General features: G+C 31.3%; 2 protein-coding genes across 2 annotated transcripts; one reads left to right on the forward strand and one right to left on the reverse strand.

Moving 5' to 3' along the window:
* LOC21396685 (CBL-interacting serine/threonine-protein kinase 5) lies at positions 1-1,922 on the reverse strand. The gene has a single exon (XM_010093893.2). The coding sequence runs from the start codon at positions 1,795-1,797 to the stop codon at positions 469-471; it is 1,329 nt and encodes a 442-aa protein (XP_010092195.1). The 5' UTR covers positions 1,798-1,922; the 3' UTR covers positions 1-468.
* A 4,498-nt stretch (positions 1,923-6,420) lies between these two features.
* LOC21396686 (LOB domain-containing protein 23) lies at positions 6,421-7,319 on the forward strand. The gene is made up of 2 exons (XM_010093894.1): positions 6,421-6,573; positions 6,939-7,319. Exons 1-2 carry the CDS (start codon positions 6,421-6,423, stop codon positions 7,317-7,319), a joined length of 534 nt encoding a protein of 177 aa, XP_010092196.1.
* Positions 7,320-21,618: the final 14,299 nt, after the last annotated feature.

The following is a 21,618-nucleotide window of genomic DNA, read 5'->3' on the forward strand; positions in this document are numbered from 1 at the left end:
GGCCAATTGACGTCAAGTTCAAACTTTTAAGGTAAAAGCAACTTTGCGTGTGCCAAATGGAATCTAAACGTGTCAGTGTTGCAGCTCATAACAAGGAACAAACAGATTGGGTAGTCAGTTGATTGTCGGCTCCAATGTCAAGTCCCCACATCGCTAATTTGCTTTAGCCCTTATACAACCATTCCCACCACACAACTTTTCACGCCCATAGGAAAAACAGGGTACAAAAAAACAAACCCACGTCCCAATTTCCCAATCCTCCCTATTTAACTTAATTAACACTCATTACACGATCATTAATTATTTACAAATCCCACGCGCCAAAAAATTTGCAATGCTAACAATCCAAAACCACTAAACATTTGAGCAAATTCAATTTAAGCCTAACCGAAACTAATTACAGAGATCTGTAGTTAAAAAGTTCGAGCGTTCGGTGACTCATTTAGATTATTTTGACGCCTTTCTTTTCTACAGTTGGTGACAGTTACTCTCACCTTGCCAACTCCAAACAATGTCCTTGAGGGCAGGCCTCACTTCCTCCTCACATAACTTGGTGTACTCAAGCGTGTCGCCGGCCGCCTTCGAGAACCCGACCACCGCCACCTCTGGCGCCACCTCAAACACCTCCACCGTGACGGCGAGCTTCCCTTTCCTTCCCTCCTCCTTCCCCTGCATCCTCACCTTAAACTCCTTCTCCAACACAAACCCGAAATTCAATTTCCTCGCCACCGATCGGAGCTTCGCCATGATCGCCGCCGCCGAGCACTTGGACGTGAACGTCGAAGCCGACTTCCTCTTGCTCTCGAACAGGCTCGAAATGTCGAAACCCGACGACATCGACGAGATGAACTCGAACGCGTTGTAAAACGGCGGCGACGACGACGGTGGCGATGACAACGACAACAATTCTCCGTTTCCGCCTTCTTCTTGTATCGAAAACGCGACAGGCCTAGTGAACCCTTTCTGAAACCAAGGGGTTTCCATGATCTCCGCTATCGAAATCCTCTTCTCCGGATCGGAAACCAACAGCCTCGATATCAGCCTCTTCGAATCCTCCGAAAACCATCTCGGAAACTCGTACTCCGCCTTGAAAACCTTCCTATACATCTTCACGACATTTTCCTCCCGAAACGGCAAGTACCCGGCAAGCAAAACAAACAAAACGACGCCACAGGACCAAATATCCGCCTTAGCCCCGTCGTATCCCTTCTTCCTCAGAATCTCTGGCGCCACGTAAGCCGGGGTACCACACTGGGTATGGAGCAACCCGTCGTTCCGGAGCTGCTCCGGCAGAGCCGAGAGACCAAAATCCGAGGCCTTCAAATCCCCATTAGTCTCATCCAACAGAAGATTCTCTGGCTTCAAATCGCGGTGAGAAACTCCTCGGCTATGGCAGAAGTCGACGGCGCTGATCAGCTGCTGAAAGTACTTCCTCGCCAGATCCTCCTTGAGCCTTCCTTTGGAGACCTTGGCGAACAATTCGCCGCCTTTGACGCACTCCATGACGAAGAAGATTTTTGTTTTGGTGGCCATGACTTCTTTGAGCTCCACGATGTTTGGATGTCGGACGAGTCGCATGATGGAGATCTCGCGCTTTATCTGCTCCATAACGAGGCCGTCACGCTTGACTTGCTTCTTGTTTATGACCTTTATCGCCACGCTCTCGCCGGTGACGAGATTCCTTGCGTGGTAGACTTTTGCAAAAGTGCCTTGGCCTAGGAGCCTCCCCATCTCGTACTTTCCGAACAGAATGTTTCTGGGAAGATCGTTACTAGAATGTTCTGTCTCTTCTTCCATGGCATGTCCGGTTGGTGATTGTTTGGCGAATTGGGTTTTGGGTTTCGGAGATTAGATGATTGGTAGTCGAAGAAGGGGGGATTTGTGGGGAAAGAAAGCATTATTGGAGGATGTGGGATTTTGGGATTGGTGGGAAATATCTTGGAATATTTTAATGGTGGGAAATTTGGGCCAATGGGAGATGGAACATGTGGAGAGTGGAGAGAATGGTGGGCCAGGCCTTAGCACAAAATTATGACATTCCGGCTGTATGTTTGGCGGTTTGGAAATGGTGGGAAAGTGAAGCTTCGAGCTTGATGGGGTTGAGGGCTATATTTGCCGAACAAACGAGTACTCGTATTGAGAGCCACTCACACACGTATCCATGTATGTTCTTGGAGTAAACAAGTACAAGTACATGGCTTAACATATTCACCAAAAAATAATAATAATAATAATATCAAGATAAAAGAATTTACGATAAATCAAATTAACAAAATATCAAAAATAAAAGGTACCTAAATTAAATAGAAGAGTTATTAGAATTTTTTTTTTTGGGCCTCTAACTATTAACATTATAAATTTTTGGTTCTAAGTTTCTGGTTTAATAAATTACTTTCTGAATTTTTGTTTTTTTAACGATTTTTGTTTATGACACTAAAGTTGATAAAATATTTTTAAGATTTATAAAAAATTATCATATTAACAATTTAACGGTGAAGAGAACACTATCAAGAATAAAAATTTAAAAAATAATTCGTGTATAGGGACAAAAGTTTTACAACCTTATGAGTTAAGAAATAATAGCGCTAACGAATAACCCTAAATAGAATTTTATTAAAACAAAACTGTGACTATTTGTGACTATTTTGGCTCATTGGAAAAAACTTTTCTTTGCTAATTATCCACGTATGAAGTTGTTACTGGGTTTTTTCGGCCTTTCTAATCCGCCACATGGTCTAGCTTCGTGTCAAGAAATTCAAGATTCACTCATTGTGGGAAAGAGGTAAAATTAAAAAGATACTCTAGTCTCCAACGTCTAATTATGTACATATTTGGAAAGACAGACAAGACTTTATTAGAGATTTGAATCTGGGCCCAAATCTTGATCAATTATGTGAGGCAAGATTATCAATTATATGAGGCAAGATAAGATGCCAGGATGGGATGCCATATTGAAAAGGAGCTACTTTGAAGTCTCTTGTGGTTTTTTCGACAAAGTAAAAGAAGTATTACTGGTGAATATTCTTTGGTTATGTTTTATGAAGCACTTGGCAGGTTTTTTTAAGCGGATTTTGAGTTTATGGTGTTTATTTATCTTGTTCATTTCTGAAAAGGAAAAATTTATTCAGCCCGATCGTGCTATAATTATACGAAATACAAACTGGTGATGCCTATTTATAAGACTCATACGGACCCTATAAATTTGTGTCTGATAGACTACGGCCTATCGAATGGAATAGAAAGAAAAATGATTCTACTTTGTTAAATGAGTAATCATAGTTCGTCCTAATCCACTTAGGGACAAAACTTTTCGTTCCTGAGTGCGAGAAAGTTTAACATGCATGAAAGAAGTTAACGCATATGTTAAACCTATTAATGTTAACAGAGTACACATGTCTCCATTATAGAACTTTCAAGAAATGGGAAAAAAACATTAATACTGAAATTTTATAAGTTACTTTTTGTAGAGTGTTTTGGCCCCACTACTTTCTCCCCAAGCCATGATTTTTGGCGCAGTACTTGGTTGAAACCTTGGACCGCTGTTGCAAGCAACATATTCATGCAAGAGAGAGAACTAAGAAATGTGCATTGAACCTATTGGCAGAGAGAATTATTAGTCACTCAAACCAGAAATCTCATCAAGGAAAAAAAAAGTTTTGATCATATAAAATAACTTCTTAACTTAACATAAGAATTGGTCTAAACAGAGTTATCTTTCAGTTATCTGCTCATAGGAGACATTCTATAGAACCAACGAGAACAAAAACAATATGGAGTTTTTTTTTTTTTTTTTTTTTTTTTTTAATTTCATATTAATAAATTTCTCTCTATGACAAGTTCTAGACTAATATTACTATATAAATGCAGTTACAAGAACTAATCCAATGTTGTTTTATTTTAAATTGCTTAAATAGGCTAGCTGTGTTTGTGTACGTAGTTAAAAAAATAAAAAATACTATTCACATGAGATCAGTGAGTCTCCGATAATATATAAGATTTTTGTTCTCTGCTTTTCTTTTATTTTATAGTTTTAGTATTTTCATAATGAATAAAGATATATATCTACTTAGATCTCGTTCTATAAAGATGATGAGTTGATCAACTCATATTTAATCAAGTTCCTGTTAGGTTTATGGTTTTTCTTTGTTTCTGCGTGGTTTCATATGTTTGACATGTAACTAATTACAAGTGTTACATCATTTGGAAAACTTTCAGCATGCAAAAAATGGACATCGGTAATACATTTGTTGTTGTATCAATCGAAAACCTTCTACCAGAGGCGGAATGCATTTTGAAAGAGCCAAAGATTTGGTTCTTGTGGAGTTCAATTTTGTCTTCTTTGTGAAGCTGTGTGCACACCAATCAAAATTAGTGCATGGAGAGGCTTTTCTTGTTCTTTAATTAGTATAAGCAACGGTTTTACTATTTTATTTGTTGATTATAATGGATAACGAATTGTTATATCCAAGTTGATATTTCCACAAAATCAAATTCACAATGCTTGTTTTGCCAAGTTGGACCAGGTTAAACGAACTAGCCTAAGACCTGTCATTATTAGTTCGGGCTAAGGTTTTAAACTCGAAAATTTAATCAGGCCATACCCTCTATTGTATTTTATCTTTTGTTTTTTAAAAACTTTATGAAATTTCGAGCTGGTCCTAGGCCCATTAGATTTTAGGCCGGATTGGGCCAATCCTTTCCGCTTTAAGACTGGCTAGGCCCGAAATATCAATTGGGGCCGTCGGGCCAAACCAGGCGAGTCAAATGAAATAAGGGAAAAAGAGGAAAATAGGCCAAAACTTAAGATGAATTAAAATTAATAGGTCAATAGTTTCCATAAGTTAATAAATAGGCTAAATTACTGTTTTTATTCATAACTTGTCTGGTTATGAACCATAACTTGACAAGTTATTCACGGTTTTTGTCCATAACTTGTCTGGCTATGAACCATAACTTGACAAGTTTATCCATAACTTATCTGGTTATGAACCATAACTTGACAAGTTATGGCCTATTAATTTCTATAACTAAAAATTGACCTAAATACTTTCTTAAGCTTTTCATATTGGCCTATTTTCTATTATTTCCCATGAAATAATTGCCATCTTTATTAAAAAATGAAAAAGAAAAATTATTTTGGACAAATTTCAGGTTGACGAGGTTTTTGCCAAATTTTTGTCTGGACGCACCAAATAAATGATTTTCTGGGGGAAAGTTATAATGCATATGTTTCAACAAAGAGTGAATTGCATGGGATAGATTCTTGTAAATGCTTGTACTTCTTGGAGTCTATAAATTTTCAAAGAAAAGAATAAGAGAGGAAAAAAACAATATCTCTAATGAGAGTTAGTCGCTGCGTTTTATTTTATTTTATTTTTTCTACAATATTACAGCTATCTTTTAAAAGAAATAAAAGTTAAGAACCTTTCTAGGTACGTCAACATATCAGTATGCCAAATTTTTTATCCGTCGAATCTATATAAAATCACATAAAAATTAAAAAGTACTTAGATCTAACGGTTAAAAAAATGTAACTTATTAATATGGTATGCGTACCAAAGAATCTCTCAAAAAATTATTACCTTTTAATTTTTGTTGTTTTTAATGAAATTTCCGATCAACAGTCGTTTTCCACTTAGTGCGCATCGCTAATTTTACACTCATTTCGTTTCTATGTTTGAGGTTTGAATTTAGTCTGCAGTCTCAAATTCAGAAAAAAAAAAAAAAAAAAATTATATAAAAAATTTCCTTTCGGCAAATAAAGGAAGAATAAAACTCCGTTTAAACTTTTTTTTTTTTTTTGTTATGTTAAGAAAAGGTCAACCCATGCTTTATTGCCATTGCACAATGTTTTTTAGGTATATGCAGTATTGGTTAATGTACATATGGTGAATCATCAGGTTTACTGGCTAGAAGAGGCTCTAATATAGTTTCCATCGTTCACGACCATTTTATATATTGAAGAAAATAAACGACCATATGTGTGTGTGTGTATATATATATATATATTAATATCTATATATGTATATATCACATACATACATACGTATATATGCGCTCAAAGTTACGTTATATAGTTTAGGCTAACAATGGAAAGATTTTAATTTAAAGAATTTTTCACTAATAGTGGATTTTTCAATGGAGGTCAATTACCATGATAATAAGCAAATTAGAGAGTCTTCTCTTACCATTCTGATAATCAGTTTTCCCTATATATCTCCGATTTTTCAAAGAAAGAAAAAAGTAGCCGTTGGAAATCTCAAACCTCTAACAAAAGCCAAGTCATATATAAGCTCACTAAATCAAACCAAAAAGACAGTAAAATATTTTCTGAGATTTCTTCATCAAGAGCAAAAGATTGAAATTAAAAAAATACATATATATTTAGCAAAGATTCTCTTCAAGATATATTCTGAAAATATGAGCCCCAGACGTTGTGCTGCTTGCAAGTATTTGAGAAGGAAGTGCCCTCCAGATTGCACTTTATCTCCCTATTTTCCTCCTAATGATCCTCAAAGATTTGCTTGCGTCCATAGAATCTATGGTGCTAGTAATGTCGTCAAAATGCTTCAGGTAATAAATTAATCCTATTTATCCTTTTTTTTTTTTTTTTGGCTTCCCTGTCAATAATAATCCAATAGCTATCTATTACCACCTTTTTAAATTTACGTGCATTGGTTTTTAAATAAAGTATATAATCTTTGTGCCAATCATTTTTAAGTTATTTTACCAAACACGTATTTATTTTAAAACTTTGTGCAAAAGTCAAAACACCTATCTAAAAGCAATCTCAAACGGACTCTTGATTACTCAATTTTTGTATTTATTTTCTTCTGTAAGACATGTATATTAAAAAAAATTGTAATATTGTACAAAATTTTATTTTATTTTATGTTTTTTTTTTCTAACGTATATTTTGGTTGACCAAATATAATTAGCAACTAGATAGTCATGATCTCCGTGCTCGAGCGGCAGACTCTTTGTTTTTTGAGGCACAACGTAGGATTGAGGATCCTGTCTATGGTTGTGTTGGGATTATTACACAATTACATCATCAAATACACGAAGCTGAAACTGAGCTGGCAAAAACACGTGCCGAGCTTGCCCTAAGGAGTTCCGGTACTGCTCTCACAAGCCATGTACAAGATCAAACCTATCATCTTCATCATCATGATCATCATTATCATAATCGTGATCATCATGATCAGCTGCTTGAGATTATGGAATCCGACCTCAACAATCTCTTGCAGGGGCAGAGTAGTATTCATGAGCAATCTCGCTTTGGCCCCACCACTAAAGCTCCTAATTGGCTGGTTTAGACCAAGGCTGAATCCTACATCCGTGGACATTGCCAATATTACATCTTAGCAGCGTGTACTTTTGTTTGCATGCTTTCAACTTTGTCGTCGTTTTTGTTTTTGTTTCTTTTTCTCTTCTTTTTTTTTTCCCCCTAATTCTTCAACAACCTACAAAATTATGCTCCATAATTTAAAATCGTTAATTTTTTATTATGTATGTTGTGTATTTTTTTTTTTTTTTTTGTCTTTTCTTCTGAGATTATGCAGTTGTAAATTATAATTCGTAATACACTTTACATTCAAAGAAAAAAAAAGGTAAAGATGAAAAAAAATATAGTAAATAATAGATTTATGAAACTATTTAATTAAATAAATAATTTAAAAACTGTTATTTACTTATTTTAGCTTTATAATTCGCTATTTACTGCAATTCCAAAAAAAAAAAAAAAGGACACGAAGGTCCATTTGACCAAGCATGAGCGTCGCAGCATTGTTGCGGCGGGGCCTGTGCCCAAACAGAACAGAGCCCAAACATTGAGAAGTGAAGATATTTGGAGAATCTTGAGGACGCAGCATTGTTGCGGCGGGCCTTGTGCCCAAACAGGGTGCAGCCCAAACATTGAGAAGTGAAGATATTTGGAGAATCTTGAGGAATACTGACCCATAGAAAAGAGGAAAATAAGTCAAGACTTGAAATGAATTAAAATTAATAGGTCAATAGTTTACATAAGTTAATAAATATGTCAAATTACTGTTTTTGTTCATAACTTGTCTGGTTATGAACCATAACTTGACAAGTCCATAATTCACGGTTTTTGTCTATAACTTGTCTGGCTATGAACCATAACTTGACAAGTTTGTCCATAATTTATCTGGTTATGAACCATAACTTGACAAGTTATGACTTATTAATTTTTATAATTAAAAATTAGCTTATATACTTTTTTAAGCTTTTATATTGGCCTATTTTTTACTATTTTCATAGAAAGAATTCTGTCACTCCCATAGGAGGGGGTTACAATTATACCACTGCAGAGGACTGCCCAAATGAAGTATCTTTTTGTCAAAATTTCCTCCGTTGGTTGCTAGCATCGGATGGTGGAGCAGAGCCATCGATCTTCACCGACAGCCGGTCGCCGGAGCAATCTACTAAATTACCACTGATAGTCTATAAGATTTTATCTTATTTTCAACATATCACCATTCGTTTTCGGGGCCAGTTGCTCGAGTAATCTAGTAGACTAACATCAGTAATCTACTAGATTAGTTTTCAAAGTCAACACATATCATCTGTTATCTTGTCTCCAACGCCAGCCGCAGGAGTACTCTACTAAATTAATCCCGCTAATCTTTCATATTCAATGTCAAATTGAAGAACCCTAATTATTAAAAGCCAAAATGGTCCCGCATAACACGTGTTTAAAAAGCAGATTTTATAAAAACTTTTTGAAGGGAAAACTTCATTAATAAATTAATAAATTACACAAATAGTCACAAATTGACCATAAAATTTGCACCGCACCCTGGCTTTATATATGTGTTGCACTGGACCTAATTAATTGTTAACTCAACAAGATTTACATTCTAAGAGTGGAAGTTTATTATGTAAAATTTTATTTTAGTATTCTTGTTATTGAACCTAGAACTCAAATATTAAAAATTTGAACACAGCCCACTGAACGCCAATTGCGATAACTCAATTTGCTAAATTCTACAAGTGGAAGTTGAATTTTGTGGTTACAAATATAAATTAACAGTAATCTCACGTCTATCTCCACCTTGAGGTTTAGGGAAGAAAAGAAAAAAAAAAATCGTTTCACCTTCAATCGCTATCTAGCATTTTGTGATTCACGTACGATACTAAGCATAAGATTTGCATTGACAGGGGGAAAAAAAAAAAAAAGCATAAGATTTGGATTCAACAACAAAGTTAAACAAACAGAACATAAAACAGGTTAGTTTAATATGCCACGTTTTTATACTCTAAAAAAAAAATAAATAAAAAAATTAATCGATGAACCAAATCCGTGCTTTCATTAAAAGATAACATTTTGCAGCTTATTGGGTAATAATAGGTACTACACACATACATCGACCTGGTTGGTGAGGTCAACTACAATTTTGGGAAGTAAACGCTAAATGCTAATTAGTAAAATAAAAAATAAAAAATAAAAAAGATACTTTTTTCGAATATGTTTTTGACAAAATATTTACCTTTATGTCCTAGATTAGATATAGGAGACGTTTGGTTCATAGATTAGAATCATATGATTAGAATAATTTTTTATTTACGTGTATTTTTTGTAAGAAAAAACACTGTAACGAATCATGAACCATAATTCAAATCATGATTTGAATCCTCCAACTAAACATCCCCATAACTATTCCGCAATGGATATCCGTACTGATGGTCATTAGATAGCTAATGACAAAACAGAATCTTATGCCATTCAAAAACAGCCGACATGAATTGTTGACAATAAAAGCTCTAGTCATTTCCAAGTCAAGTTTGGTATTCCGTTTTACCTTTTTAATTTTCTTCTTTGGAATATTATTAGACATTCCTAAACCCCAAATCAACAACGAAAATGTCACTTTCATATATTCAACACAATTATATATAATCTAATCGCTGAACTTCCTAAATCTTCTTTTAGTTAAATCAAGTGAAAATTCTCAATTTTCAAAACACGTGTTAAGAAGTATGACCATATTAAGAATTTTGTGAAATCTACTATTAAACCTTTCCATGACAATATTCCAGATTCTACATTCATGAAATAAAGTCCAGTACTTGATTGGAGGTGGACATAAACTAAACCCGTTCATGAATGGGAACATGGTAGACTAATTTTAACAGGTGCAATGGATGGATTGACCAATTAATATAGTTTTATATTAGGAATAATTAGTACTATAATTTCCTCATGAATTGGTCAGGGTCTATGGTCCAGTTTTATTCTCTACGATTATGCTAAGACTTTATAATGTTTATTTAAGGAATTATTTGTTTCTACAATTAACCCTACAGTCAATATTCCAATTGTGATACAATATTTATTAAATTATACAACTTGCACTTTGCGTTCACATGTATCCATCCTTCAACCAAGAAATTTCAATGTAAAAATGACTTTTGATTATCGTTTTGGCTGTGTTGGGTAAAAAGGAAGAAAATAGGAAGAAAACAAAAGGTATATTATTTAGGCAAGAAAAACGGGAAGATAGTGGAGCTTTCTTTTGATATGAATTCGCTGCTCTAATCTCTAGAGATATTAAAATAAAAATCCCCTCATTTTTTTTTTCTTAATTATATGGTCCCCACTGGACTTGCAATTCCAGTGTACAAATTTGTCCCATGTCCTTGTATTCAAATGCAAGTAGAACTACTAGTGGGAAAAATTGTTCTTAATGTATGACCTAACAAAATTATTAAATGTATAAGGAGATCAAATATGAAAGGGGTTTGAGTGTCATTTGATGTGCCTGCAGCAGAATAGCATCTAATCTTTGAAATTTCATTGCTCAGTTGTAAATTCATAAAGCAAATCACAGAAAATCTTCAGTAATAAGAATTTGATCAAAAGTAATGTGTAAACCAAAATATAAATAACGTGATAAAATATTTGTCCAGCTATCCCTCGTAAATGTTAAATACTCTGTTCATTTCACCGATTCGAGTTTAAAATTTGAGTTTTGTTACAATAAAAAACTCTCAGAAATAGTCACATCTAACTTTTTTGTTACAGTAAAAAACTCTCATATAAAGTCACATCTCAACTCAAATTAAAAACTCGAATCAATAAATTAAACGGGCCGTATAGTTTTTGAAGTTTCACATCACTTACCATACTTTTGGTATCCAAATTTGTCAAGCTACCAAAAGAGAAATATGTTTGAATTCACATAACTTGTCTCTCTGAAGACTAGGAAAGAGAGAGAACTGCCATAGTTTTGAGTATTTTTGTTGCGTTCTTCGGTTTGTGCATTGTTATCTAACTATTTATAGCACATTTATCATAAATGGAGCAGGCACAAAATATGAAAAGTGTCTCTCTTATTATTTGTATCGAAGAGTAAATTACATGATTACTCAATTTGTCAAGATATTACAAATATTTATAATATAATTTCTTACAAAATATTTTTCCTTTTTATATCTCATAGATTGTATTCTAAATAAAATTTATACATTTGACTTTTGGGTTATTCACTGAGCGCCTCGATGTCTAACACTACTAAAAAACCATCTTAGTACTACAATTCTTTCTTAATTCTAAGTAATCCAAGATAGGCACAATTACGTATAGAAAAGCACTTGATAACAAATAGATGGGAATCTTGTTTATTGTGCTTGTACTTGCCTAAATGGTGTTTTAGAAGCATAATAATATAGATTATAAGTAATCAACAAACGGGGATTAATTAGACTCTTTTATTAGGAAAAAGTACCTATAAGGTAAAAAAAAATACTGATAATTTTTTATTTTTAACTGTCATATTTATATTAAAAATTATTTATTTATTTTATATATTTTTTTAATATGATATAATTTTAATTAAATTTAATATTAAAAAATTGATACTACTATAGAGATTTATAGGAGAAGGTCCCTTAATTTCAAGATAAGTTAAACAACAGAGTTATTCTTTTTGAACTTCTTTTCCCCACCTTTTTTTTTCTTTTGCCATGACTTGACTCATTTGGGTTTGGGACAAGCCGATAAGATAGACGACAAGGTGACGGTGTCACTTAGAGTCAAACCCAAGCGTGTACATGTGATTTTATTTCTCCCAATTTCAAAACGTGTGTCGTGCGCGTCACGTTGAGAAAGTGCGCGTCAACTCCCACTCGCCACTCCTCTTTCATTTCTTTTTTTAATTTTTTTTGTTTTTTTGCTATTGAATACTTGAAACAATTTTTTTTTTTATATTTTAATATAGGTTTGTGTATTAGATGTCAACTAACATAAGAATTATATAGGCCTCGTTCATTTCACCGATTCGAGTTTTCAATTTTAGGTTTTTATAGTAAAAAGTTCTTAAAAAATGTCACATCTAACTTTTTCTGCTACAGTGAAAAGCTCTCATAAAATGTCACATCTCAACTCGAATTGAAAACTCGAATTCGCGAAATGAACGAGACAATAATTGTTAAATAATTAATATTAGTATACACAAATATTGTATTTGTACTGCCTAATTATAAATGGTCAGATTTATATCATATTTTATGGGATCAAAATTATATGATATAATTTTAGTGTGATTTGATGTTAAAGAAAACCCATAATACCTACATGAATCATATACCACTGAAGTAAAAACTAAAGTGTACATGATATAGGTACATGATATAGGATGGTTTAGAAATATGCAATTTATTTTTGGGGTATTCTACCAAAGATCCTCGTTTTTTTCCCCCCCAATAATCTAGGATATTTTATTTTTCTTGAAAGAGTAAAAACATATCCCTATAAATTCATAATTTCATACCGCATAATCTTGTACCACCAAGTTAGCATCAAGTCTTTTCTTTTTCCCTACCAAAAAGAGAAAAAAAAAAAAAAAACTCGTGTTATATATGTGTGTTCCATTTTCCACTAAAACAAAAAAAAACAAAAAAAAATCTAAAAACAACTCTACCTGTAGATAATATCACAGTTTCCCAACGAATTAATTGAGCGTACGACGAATAACGTCCAAGTTCCAATGGCACTGTTCCTTTTTCGGCTAGAATAACAAACAAAAATTAATGGAGCCCATCTCGAAAGAATTTCTGATAATTAATGGAACTTTTCAAAGTTGTTTCACATCCATAAGAAATTGAGAAATTGACATTTAGAAACATACTTTATGATTGAGTATATTAAGGTCCGTTCTTTTCGTTGATTTGAATTTAGAATTTAAATTTTGTTATAGTTAAAATTTTTTAGAAATAATCATATTTAACTTTTTTATTATAATAAAAAATTTTCACATAACATCACATCTCAACTCAAATTAAAAACTTAAATTAGCGAATCAAACGGACCTAAAGAACAAACATATATACTTGGTTTCTTATATTTGAATTAATCAGAATATAAAGCAACAGAATATACCACGTTTTGTTTGTTAGATGAATAAAAAACGAAAAGTTTGTCACTATTTACGTACTGTTGTTGCGAAAGATGCTGATTTTATGCATGGCGTTTTCGAACTTGGATTTGTTGTTTTATTATAAAATTGCCACTAATATAATAGCCCGACCCCGTAGACGAGACCATAATTAATTACTACCATTTTCAGCAAGATCTAGAACACAAATAATTGGATATTTTAAAAGGAACTTGAAGGAAACATCACTCTTTTTGTTATTTATTTTGTCATTTTTTATCTTTATTATTTGACACGTGTACTTTACTATCTTATTTTTTGTTTAAATAATAATATTTTATATTAGTAGAGTTCACATGTCAAATATTGAATAGAAAGTGACTAAAATACTAGCAAAAAAAAGTGATATTAATATTCTCAAGTATAGAATCACACATGCATGATTTTTTTTTTTTTTACCAGCATGAATAAAATCAAAATTTTAAGCTCTTTATTTCTCTCTCTTTTACCTTTATTTATCTACTTGTATATATATTTTCTTTTTTTTTTTCCCTGGAATTGTATGAGCTTTTAATCGGCTCTAATTCATTTTTAGAGTTTTAGAGTCTGTAATTATGAATTTACATGGTAGTATCTTTGCCTTTTGGTTTATTGAGAGTTAATTTACTTTTGAAAAAGTCCATGCAAAATTTCAAAGGCAAATTATGAAATAAGCTTTAAGAATTTCTTTATAATTGGGACCCCAAAATGTAAAGAGCCCTTGGGTCCAGGGCAGCTGCCCGCTGGCCTTCTCTAACTTTACCCCTGCATTCAAGAAAAAGAATAATAAAAATGAAAAAAAAAAAAAAAAAACAAATTATAAGGCCTTGTTTGGTTATGTTTGTGTTTTCTTGCGCTCCCGGTGGGTCTCCAGGCAGTTGGACCTCCGTGGGTCATGACTCTGTGGTCTAGATCACAATGAAGGGATTATTTTTAAAACTTTTTCACACATTTTTCATTTTTCAATTACCGAATATATGCGATATAATATAGAATTTTGATAAAATATAGAAATATTCTATAATTATTAAACTTGAAATGAAGCATGTGACGAAATGTAATTGTAAATTATTCTTTGTTTCTACAAAAAAGACCATTTTGAGTTATTGATCATTTGTTATTTATTATGAATAACAAACATAATCTATATCTATGCGAGGGAAAAATAGGCTTTTTATCCCTTAAATATATGTCTATGCATAATAATAATGATCAACAGCGGTATTTTAGCACTGCAATACTGTCGACCAAAGTGCATGTTTTGATTGAAACGTGTGTTTTTGTCCTTTATGTTTTTTTTTTTCGTTTCTTTGTTCTCTTTTTTTCTCTTTTATTTTGCTCCCTTAAAATGTTAAATTTTTCATTTTGAGTTTTTTTTTTTCTTTTCCATCTTTTATTTTTCCTTCAAAATTTTTTTTTATTTTTCGTTATTGTCATTTTTTTTTAACTTCCTTTTTTTCCTCTCATTTACCTCAATTAAAATATGGTTACACAAAACGTTATTCTCACATATTTTTGTTAATTGTCCCACTAAAATAAATTTCTATGAGTGCGCCCCTACTTTTTTTTTTGTGGCCTTCTCAATGTTCTCATCTACTATTTTTTCATAAATACCATTTTTCTCATTTACTCGTGTTGCATCATTTTTCCCTAATGTGTCACTACTTAACTTATTTTTTTGGTCCTTTAAAATATTACTATATCAAAAGTGATTCTCAAATTACTTTTTTCTTGTTGGTCGTTAAAGTAAGGTTTTTCAAATTTATCCCCACTTAAACAAATTTTTTTTTTTTTGGTCTAATGAATAGAAGTGTCAAAAATTGACACTTCGACAGTGCTTTCGACTAAAACGATTCGTTTTGGTCGAAAAAATTGGTTTTCTTTTTCTCTTTTAATCCTCCTTCATCTTTTATTGCTTTTTTGATCCCTTCCTACTTTCTTATTTTTTCTCTTAGTCCTTCATCTCTTTTGTTTTTCATTTTTATTTTTATCCTCCCTTCTTGCTTGCTTTTATTTTTATTTTTTTAAAGTTTCACCCTAACATCTTATTTATTTTAAATATACTACATTAAACTATTATTTAAAATTTATCCCATTGGATATCGATGGTGTTCCTGTCTAAATATTATTTTTATATACTATTCTAAAATATTATTATCGGGAGTGATCTTGTAATTTTAATTTTAGTACAATTTTTCCACTAAAATATTTTTTTCTTAAATATGTCCCTAATCCAACATCTTTCTCTTGCACCCTCCATAGTTAATTTTTCTCAAATATGTTCCTATTTAAGGATCCCTTTTCTCAAGTGTATATACAAACGTTGTCGTAGTATTAATAATGAATTCCAATTTTCCTTAGAAATCTAAAAGGCAAAAGAAAAAGTTTTGGTCATACTTGGTCAAAATTGGACTTTTTAATATTAATGTCAGAAATAAAGAATATAAGAAAAATGTTTAGGAGATATTATCGGTGCTAATTAAACATTATTATTAATAAAAAGTGAATTTTATCTGTAAATCTCATGTTGCATGATTCATCTTTTATAAATAAATGGTACTGATATTTGTTAGCATTGTTCATGACATAAACGTTACTAAAGAAAAAGGAAACTGATATTTTTGAGTGAAAAACTCAAAAAAAGCAACTCGAGTTACAACTTTATTCGAGTTCATGTTCTTTTAAGTTTGAACTCGAGTTTAAACTCGAGTTTGGGACTAAAACTCGAGTTCAAGTTTCCCCTTCAACTCGAGTTCAGAAACTCGAACTCAAGTTAATGAACAGTATTAATTCTAATTGAGATGATTTTTTTTCTATGCGTTGACAACGAAAAGACGGATAAAACTAGACCCATATACCCTATTAAAATTTTTCATCAGCATTGAGTTTTTATTAAAATACTATCTAAATACAAATTCCAGTTTTGACTTACTCAAACACAAACTCAAAAAGATTCTTATCTCAAACCACAACTCAAATGTACACAATCAAACGCAAACTCAAGTTACAACTTCAACTCAAGTTATAACTCAAACTCAACTCAAAAACTTAACTCAAAAATATTTGCAAAAGAACAAGCCCTAAAAATCATGTACTCTTTTCCAGTAGTCATATGAGAACTTGTTTATTCGAGTAGCACAAGTGTAGTTTGAGATTATAATATATCTTCGATAACTTACACTTATGTTAGTGATCTGGTTACAAAACAAGGTATATTCTTCAAGCCAATTCTCATTGTGCCGACATGAGTTAGTGGGAAATGGATACTCCAAGTATATAGTCAACTAAAAGTCAATCCCGTGTTTGCTTCTTTAAATAGTCTCTCTCTCTCTCTTTTTTTTTTTTTTTTTTTTTTTTTCCTAATTTTGTTCCTTTTCATGAAATTACGTGTAACTAAAACACCATCGAGCAATTTAAGGCCCACAATGTTTGTCTTTTAGTTGTAATGCGTAAAAGAAGGTTATACAACATGACAAGTTGAATTGGGATGAAAGTAAGACCACGTACAGCAATTGAATTCCATAAAAATATAGAGAGTACATATTTTCTACTCCGATGTTTCCTTTGACTAATATATTACTCAATTCTCTATAATATCCAAAAGTTAATTGGACATGGACAATATTGGAAAACTTTGTTCATGAATTCAAGCATGCAGGCACAATTTTTTACGGGGTTTGATTTAATGGACTGACCATGTTTTTCTTTCATCGAATATAAAATAAATTTGGTCCTGGTCTCTTGTTGAGTCTTTGTACTTGCTACTTTATTATTATTATTATTATTTTATAAGGATTAGGTATTGTTCTCACTTTTCAATGTTAAGTGATCAACTATGTATGAACATCGTCATATTAGTGACGCTGTACACGCCCACCATCTATATATTAATCCAACTAAAACAAAACTTTAATATTTTTTTATAATTGAGAAAAGTAAATGACATATCTATTATTTATATTATTTTAAATAATTAAGTATTATTATAACTTTTTGTTCCGAGAATAAACTAAAAATTCTACTCAATATGGTAAAAAATGTTATTTATGTCACTTCACTCAAAACAAACAATTATCATTCAATTAATAAAAAGAAAATAAAATGCAACAATGACACCTTATTATCTAGAATGACAAATAATAGACATGCTTAAACCATGACATATCATGTACTTTTCTCTTTGTTTTGTTTTTATTAATTGAATGACAATTATTTATTTTTTAGTGCAGTAGCATAAATAATATATTTTTACAATGATATTTCTCATTTTTTTCCTTTTTAATTTTAATTTTAACTTTTTTAAATTAAATGACTCAAGTAAAAGGTCACGGACTATACCTTTTACTAACCACTTTTGCTATGTCTAAAGGAAAGCTTTATTGTACTTTGTTTTTCTTTCTTTCATACTCTATATGGCATAAATCAGAAAGTTTGCTTGTAATTCTCTCTCTTATTTTTTTTCTTTATTTTTCAGTTAACTTTTTCTTTAAGAAAGAAGAACACGCGATGAAAATGTGCACCAACTACGGATGACTCTTCTCTCTCTCCCCCCCTCTCTCTATATATATATATATATATATATATATTTTCTTTTTCTTTAAATACATGCATTAAATAACTAATATTTTATTTTGTAACAAAAAATGAAATGAAATTAATCATGCATTTAGTTGTCCGTTATCCTTAATTCATACGTTATTAAGAAGATAAACATGTATCTGAGCATTCTAATAATTTAATCAAGTGTTTTTCACCAAATTTCAATTAACAAAAGTTAATGTGTAATCTTACTAACAAGACATCTTTTTGAGTTGATTAGAAACCAATATATATTTCTTTTGGATGAGGAAAAAAATACTAATGTTACATCACATCTGATTAGGAACCCTCTGTTGTAATACGACAAGATTAAGATATATTATGTTTGATATATACTTCATATATTACCTTACTAGAATTCTTTTACGTTTAATATAATATTATACTCTTAGTTGAGCTATTGTCTTGGTCGAAGAGTTATTTGTGAATGTAGTGGCAATGAAAGAGATCAAACCCAGGAGGTCAAAAATGGCTGACCAACCTTAGAGAACTAACTTCATTTATACTTCTATTTATTGGTAATTATTTAGCACCCATTCTAGTTGTAACCAATTAAAAATGGCAATGGCCATGTCCATAGTTTTACTTTTAACAATTAGAAAAACAACATTATATTTTCTTGATACTCGTTTTTTGACTAATTATATCACCAATAAAGTAGAACTTATAACCAACTAAAAGTCGAGTTTTTTTTTTTTTTTTTTTTTTTTTTTTTTTTTGAATTAGGTGAAAAGTGTCATACCTAAGAAAAGCAAAAACAAAAACAAAAACAAAAAGTTTTAAGTGTGAACTGTGAAGAGATTCCTCAATGTTGCACATTCATATGGGTATGGGTGCACATGCACTAGGTCAAATTCTAGTAAATTGAACATGTTTGCATTTCAACAATAGTATTCTCCTTTTAGAACTAATTTGCAGAGTCACTTTTGCTTTTAGCACAACTAATAAATAATTTTGGAAAGGCGGATTAGGTCAAAAGATTTGTTGAATCAATTTGAACTTTTTCGATGTGCTTGTATTCACGTGAAATATTGGTAGTTATATATACACAATATATACACTATTATTTCAACTTTCTGATTCTTTTGCATTTTAGGTTTCGGGGCAGCCAATTTTGACATTATGTTTCACTTGTCTTTTCTTTTCTTTTTATTTAATTTTTCCTCCCCAACTTTTACATTTCGTGGGGAGAAGTGAATGGAAACAAGTTGTGTAAAATCCAAAAGAAACGACAAAAAATTACCACCGTCATGTTAACAAATGTTAGATATAGAGAAATCACATTTTCTTCCTTAATATTTCTCTGGATCAGTCAAAACAACTATCTAAGCTACATTCGCAAACTTTGTGATTGGAAACACTTGGTAAATATACCAACTACACGATGATTATATTAACATGAAAAAAAAATTTATATCAGATAATATAGTCCTATAAATAAATAATTTGTTAATGACTGTTAGGTCAAATATTCATAAAATGTAGTACGAATAGTTTAGAAGATTTGATCCCCTATTATTCTACTAGAATAAATGTTTTCGTCTTTTTCTTTTTTGGGATTTTACTCCATAAGAATTCTACTTAGAATTATTTTTGCATAGTTAGTTTTAACTCGGTACTTTTTTGTTCAATGATTATGGTGATCTTCCACATAATCAAAACCTTATAAGGCCATCAACTAACATTTTAAACACAGTGCATTTTACTCCTTTGAATTCTTTTGAAAGGAGAAAAACAATTCAAAGGAGTAAAATACATTGCGTATAAAATGTTAGTTAATCATGGCATTCTGCACATTGTATTTTACTCCTTTGAATTATGGTGCTTTTTGCACATTGTCTATATGATATGAATTAATAACAATAACAAAGAACCAGTCAAATTGCATGTCCATCGTACTAATTAGTAATCCTTGATATATATTGACCAATATGTAGCATTTGTCGATTTCCTAAACGAATTCTTGCAGGTGGCACGCCATAATGTGAATTTTGCAAGTATAAGGGTAATACTGTATTACTAAAACAAAAGTTTTTTCTTTTTTTCCTTTCTTGGCTAAAATTAGTACAAACTTCTTAAATTTTGTGGTTGCCATTATTTAATTCTATCCAAATTTGACACCTTCATTGGAATTACAAAGGAATATAAAATACACTAAATACAGTATTTCAGAATGATAAAGTGGACAATTCGCCTTTTATATTAGTTATTACTGCTGCCATAAGAGTCCCAACAATGTACCTTTTTTTTAAATAAATAAAAAAAAAGCACACCACTATATTGATAATCCTTTTTATAACATAGAAGTCAAGCATATAAACCTCCCCAAAGGAATATAACAAGGGAATTTTACGCTTGGGCAAAATTACCTTATTAATATAGCTCTATTTTCACGTGTAAAATATGTACTAGATTCTTTTAATCTTGCATGTTTTTACCTTTTCATATAATTTTATTAGATTTACGATTAAAAATATGCACCACCGATGCACCAACGTTATGATACACAGGGTGCGTTTGGAACTCGTTCTAAAATGATTTTGTTTTTTGTATGAAAATAAAAATGAAAACGTTTTCAATCTCAGACGAAAATCATTTTGAAAATGCGTTTGGTAATTTTTCAAGAGATTGTTTTCAGTATAAAAAATCCATTAAGCTCTCTCTCTCTCTACTTAAGAGAGGAGAAAATATAAACAAAAAATGAAAAATGACTAAAAGTCATTTTTTATTTCTCTCCCATTTTATATTAAACCAAAAAATCATTTTTATTTCTGTTTTTTGTCTTTAATTGTGACAAACGCCGTTTTTCTCCCATTTTCTTTTTTTTCTTCAAAAAACATGAAAAATAAAAACGAAAACAACTCTAAACACAACCACAATTTCTAAACGTTTATTAGAAACGTTTGAAGAAGCTTATAAAATAAAAAAACGATTGATGAAGGGAAAAAAAAAAAAAGAGTAATGAAGCTTAAATTACCAATTTATAGGGCAACAAATTAGCACGTTGGAAATCCAAGCAATTGAAAAGCCAAATATGTAAAAGTATTTTTCTTAATCGTCTACCCAAAAAAGTATTTTTTAATCACATAAAAATTACAAATTGTGAAAGAGGATAGAACGTGGAAAATGCTTTTGAAACGTAATAAAAAAGTAAGTGCCACACTGACCCCACTGAATTAAAAAAAAAGTAGACTCGTGAAAGGGAAAACACCCGGGTCAACACAGAACTTCTATTTCGATCTCCCGATTTTCAAATGCAAGTATAAATACGTATGCACATGCATAGGCAACCTTTTTTCTGAAGAAAAAAACAAAAAAATTAATGATGTTCTCACACCTTATCTAATCGGTCTGAGGTCACTTGATAATTATTAAAACTATAAGTAAAGGGAAGACGAATTTGACCAATATTTTTATCAATTAATATTCAAAAAATCTAAACTTATATCTAAATTATATTTAATAGAATGAGAGACATTAATTACATCTCTCACAATGTATTGAATCTTTAAATAATATATGAGAGAGTCTTATAAGAGAGTCCTAATAAATCCTTTTTACTGCAATATCATCATTATTTATT

Source organism: Morus notabilis, unplaced genomic scaffold (genome assembly GCF_000414095.1).
Source record: "Morus notabilis unplaced genomic scaffold, ASM41409v2 Scaffold410, whole genome shotgun sequence".
NCBI classification, from domain to species: Eukaryota; Viridiplantae; Streptophyta; class Magnoliopsida; order Rosales; family Moraceae; genus Morus; species Morus notabilis.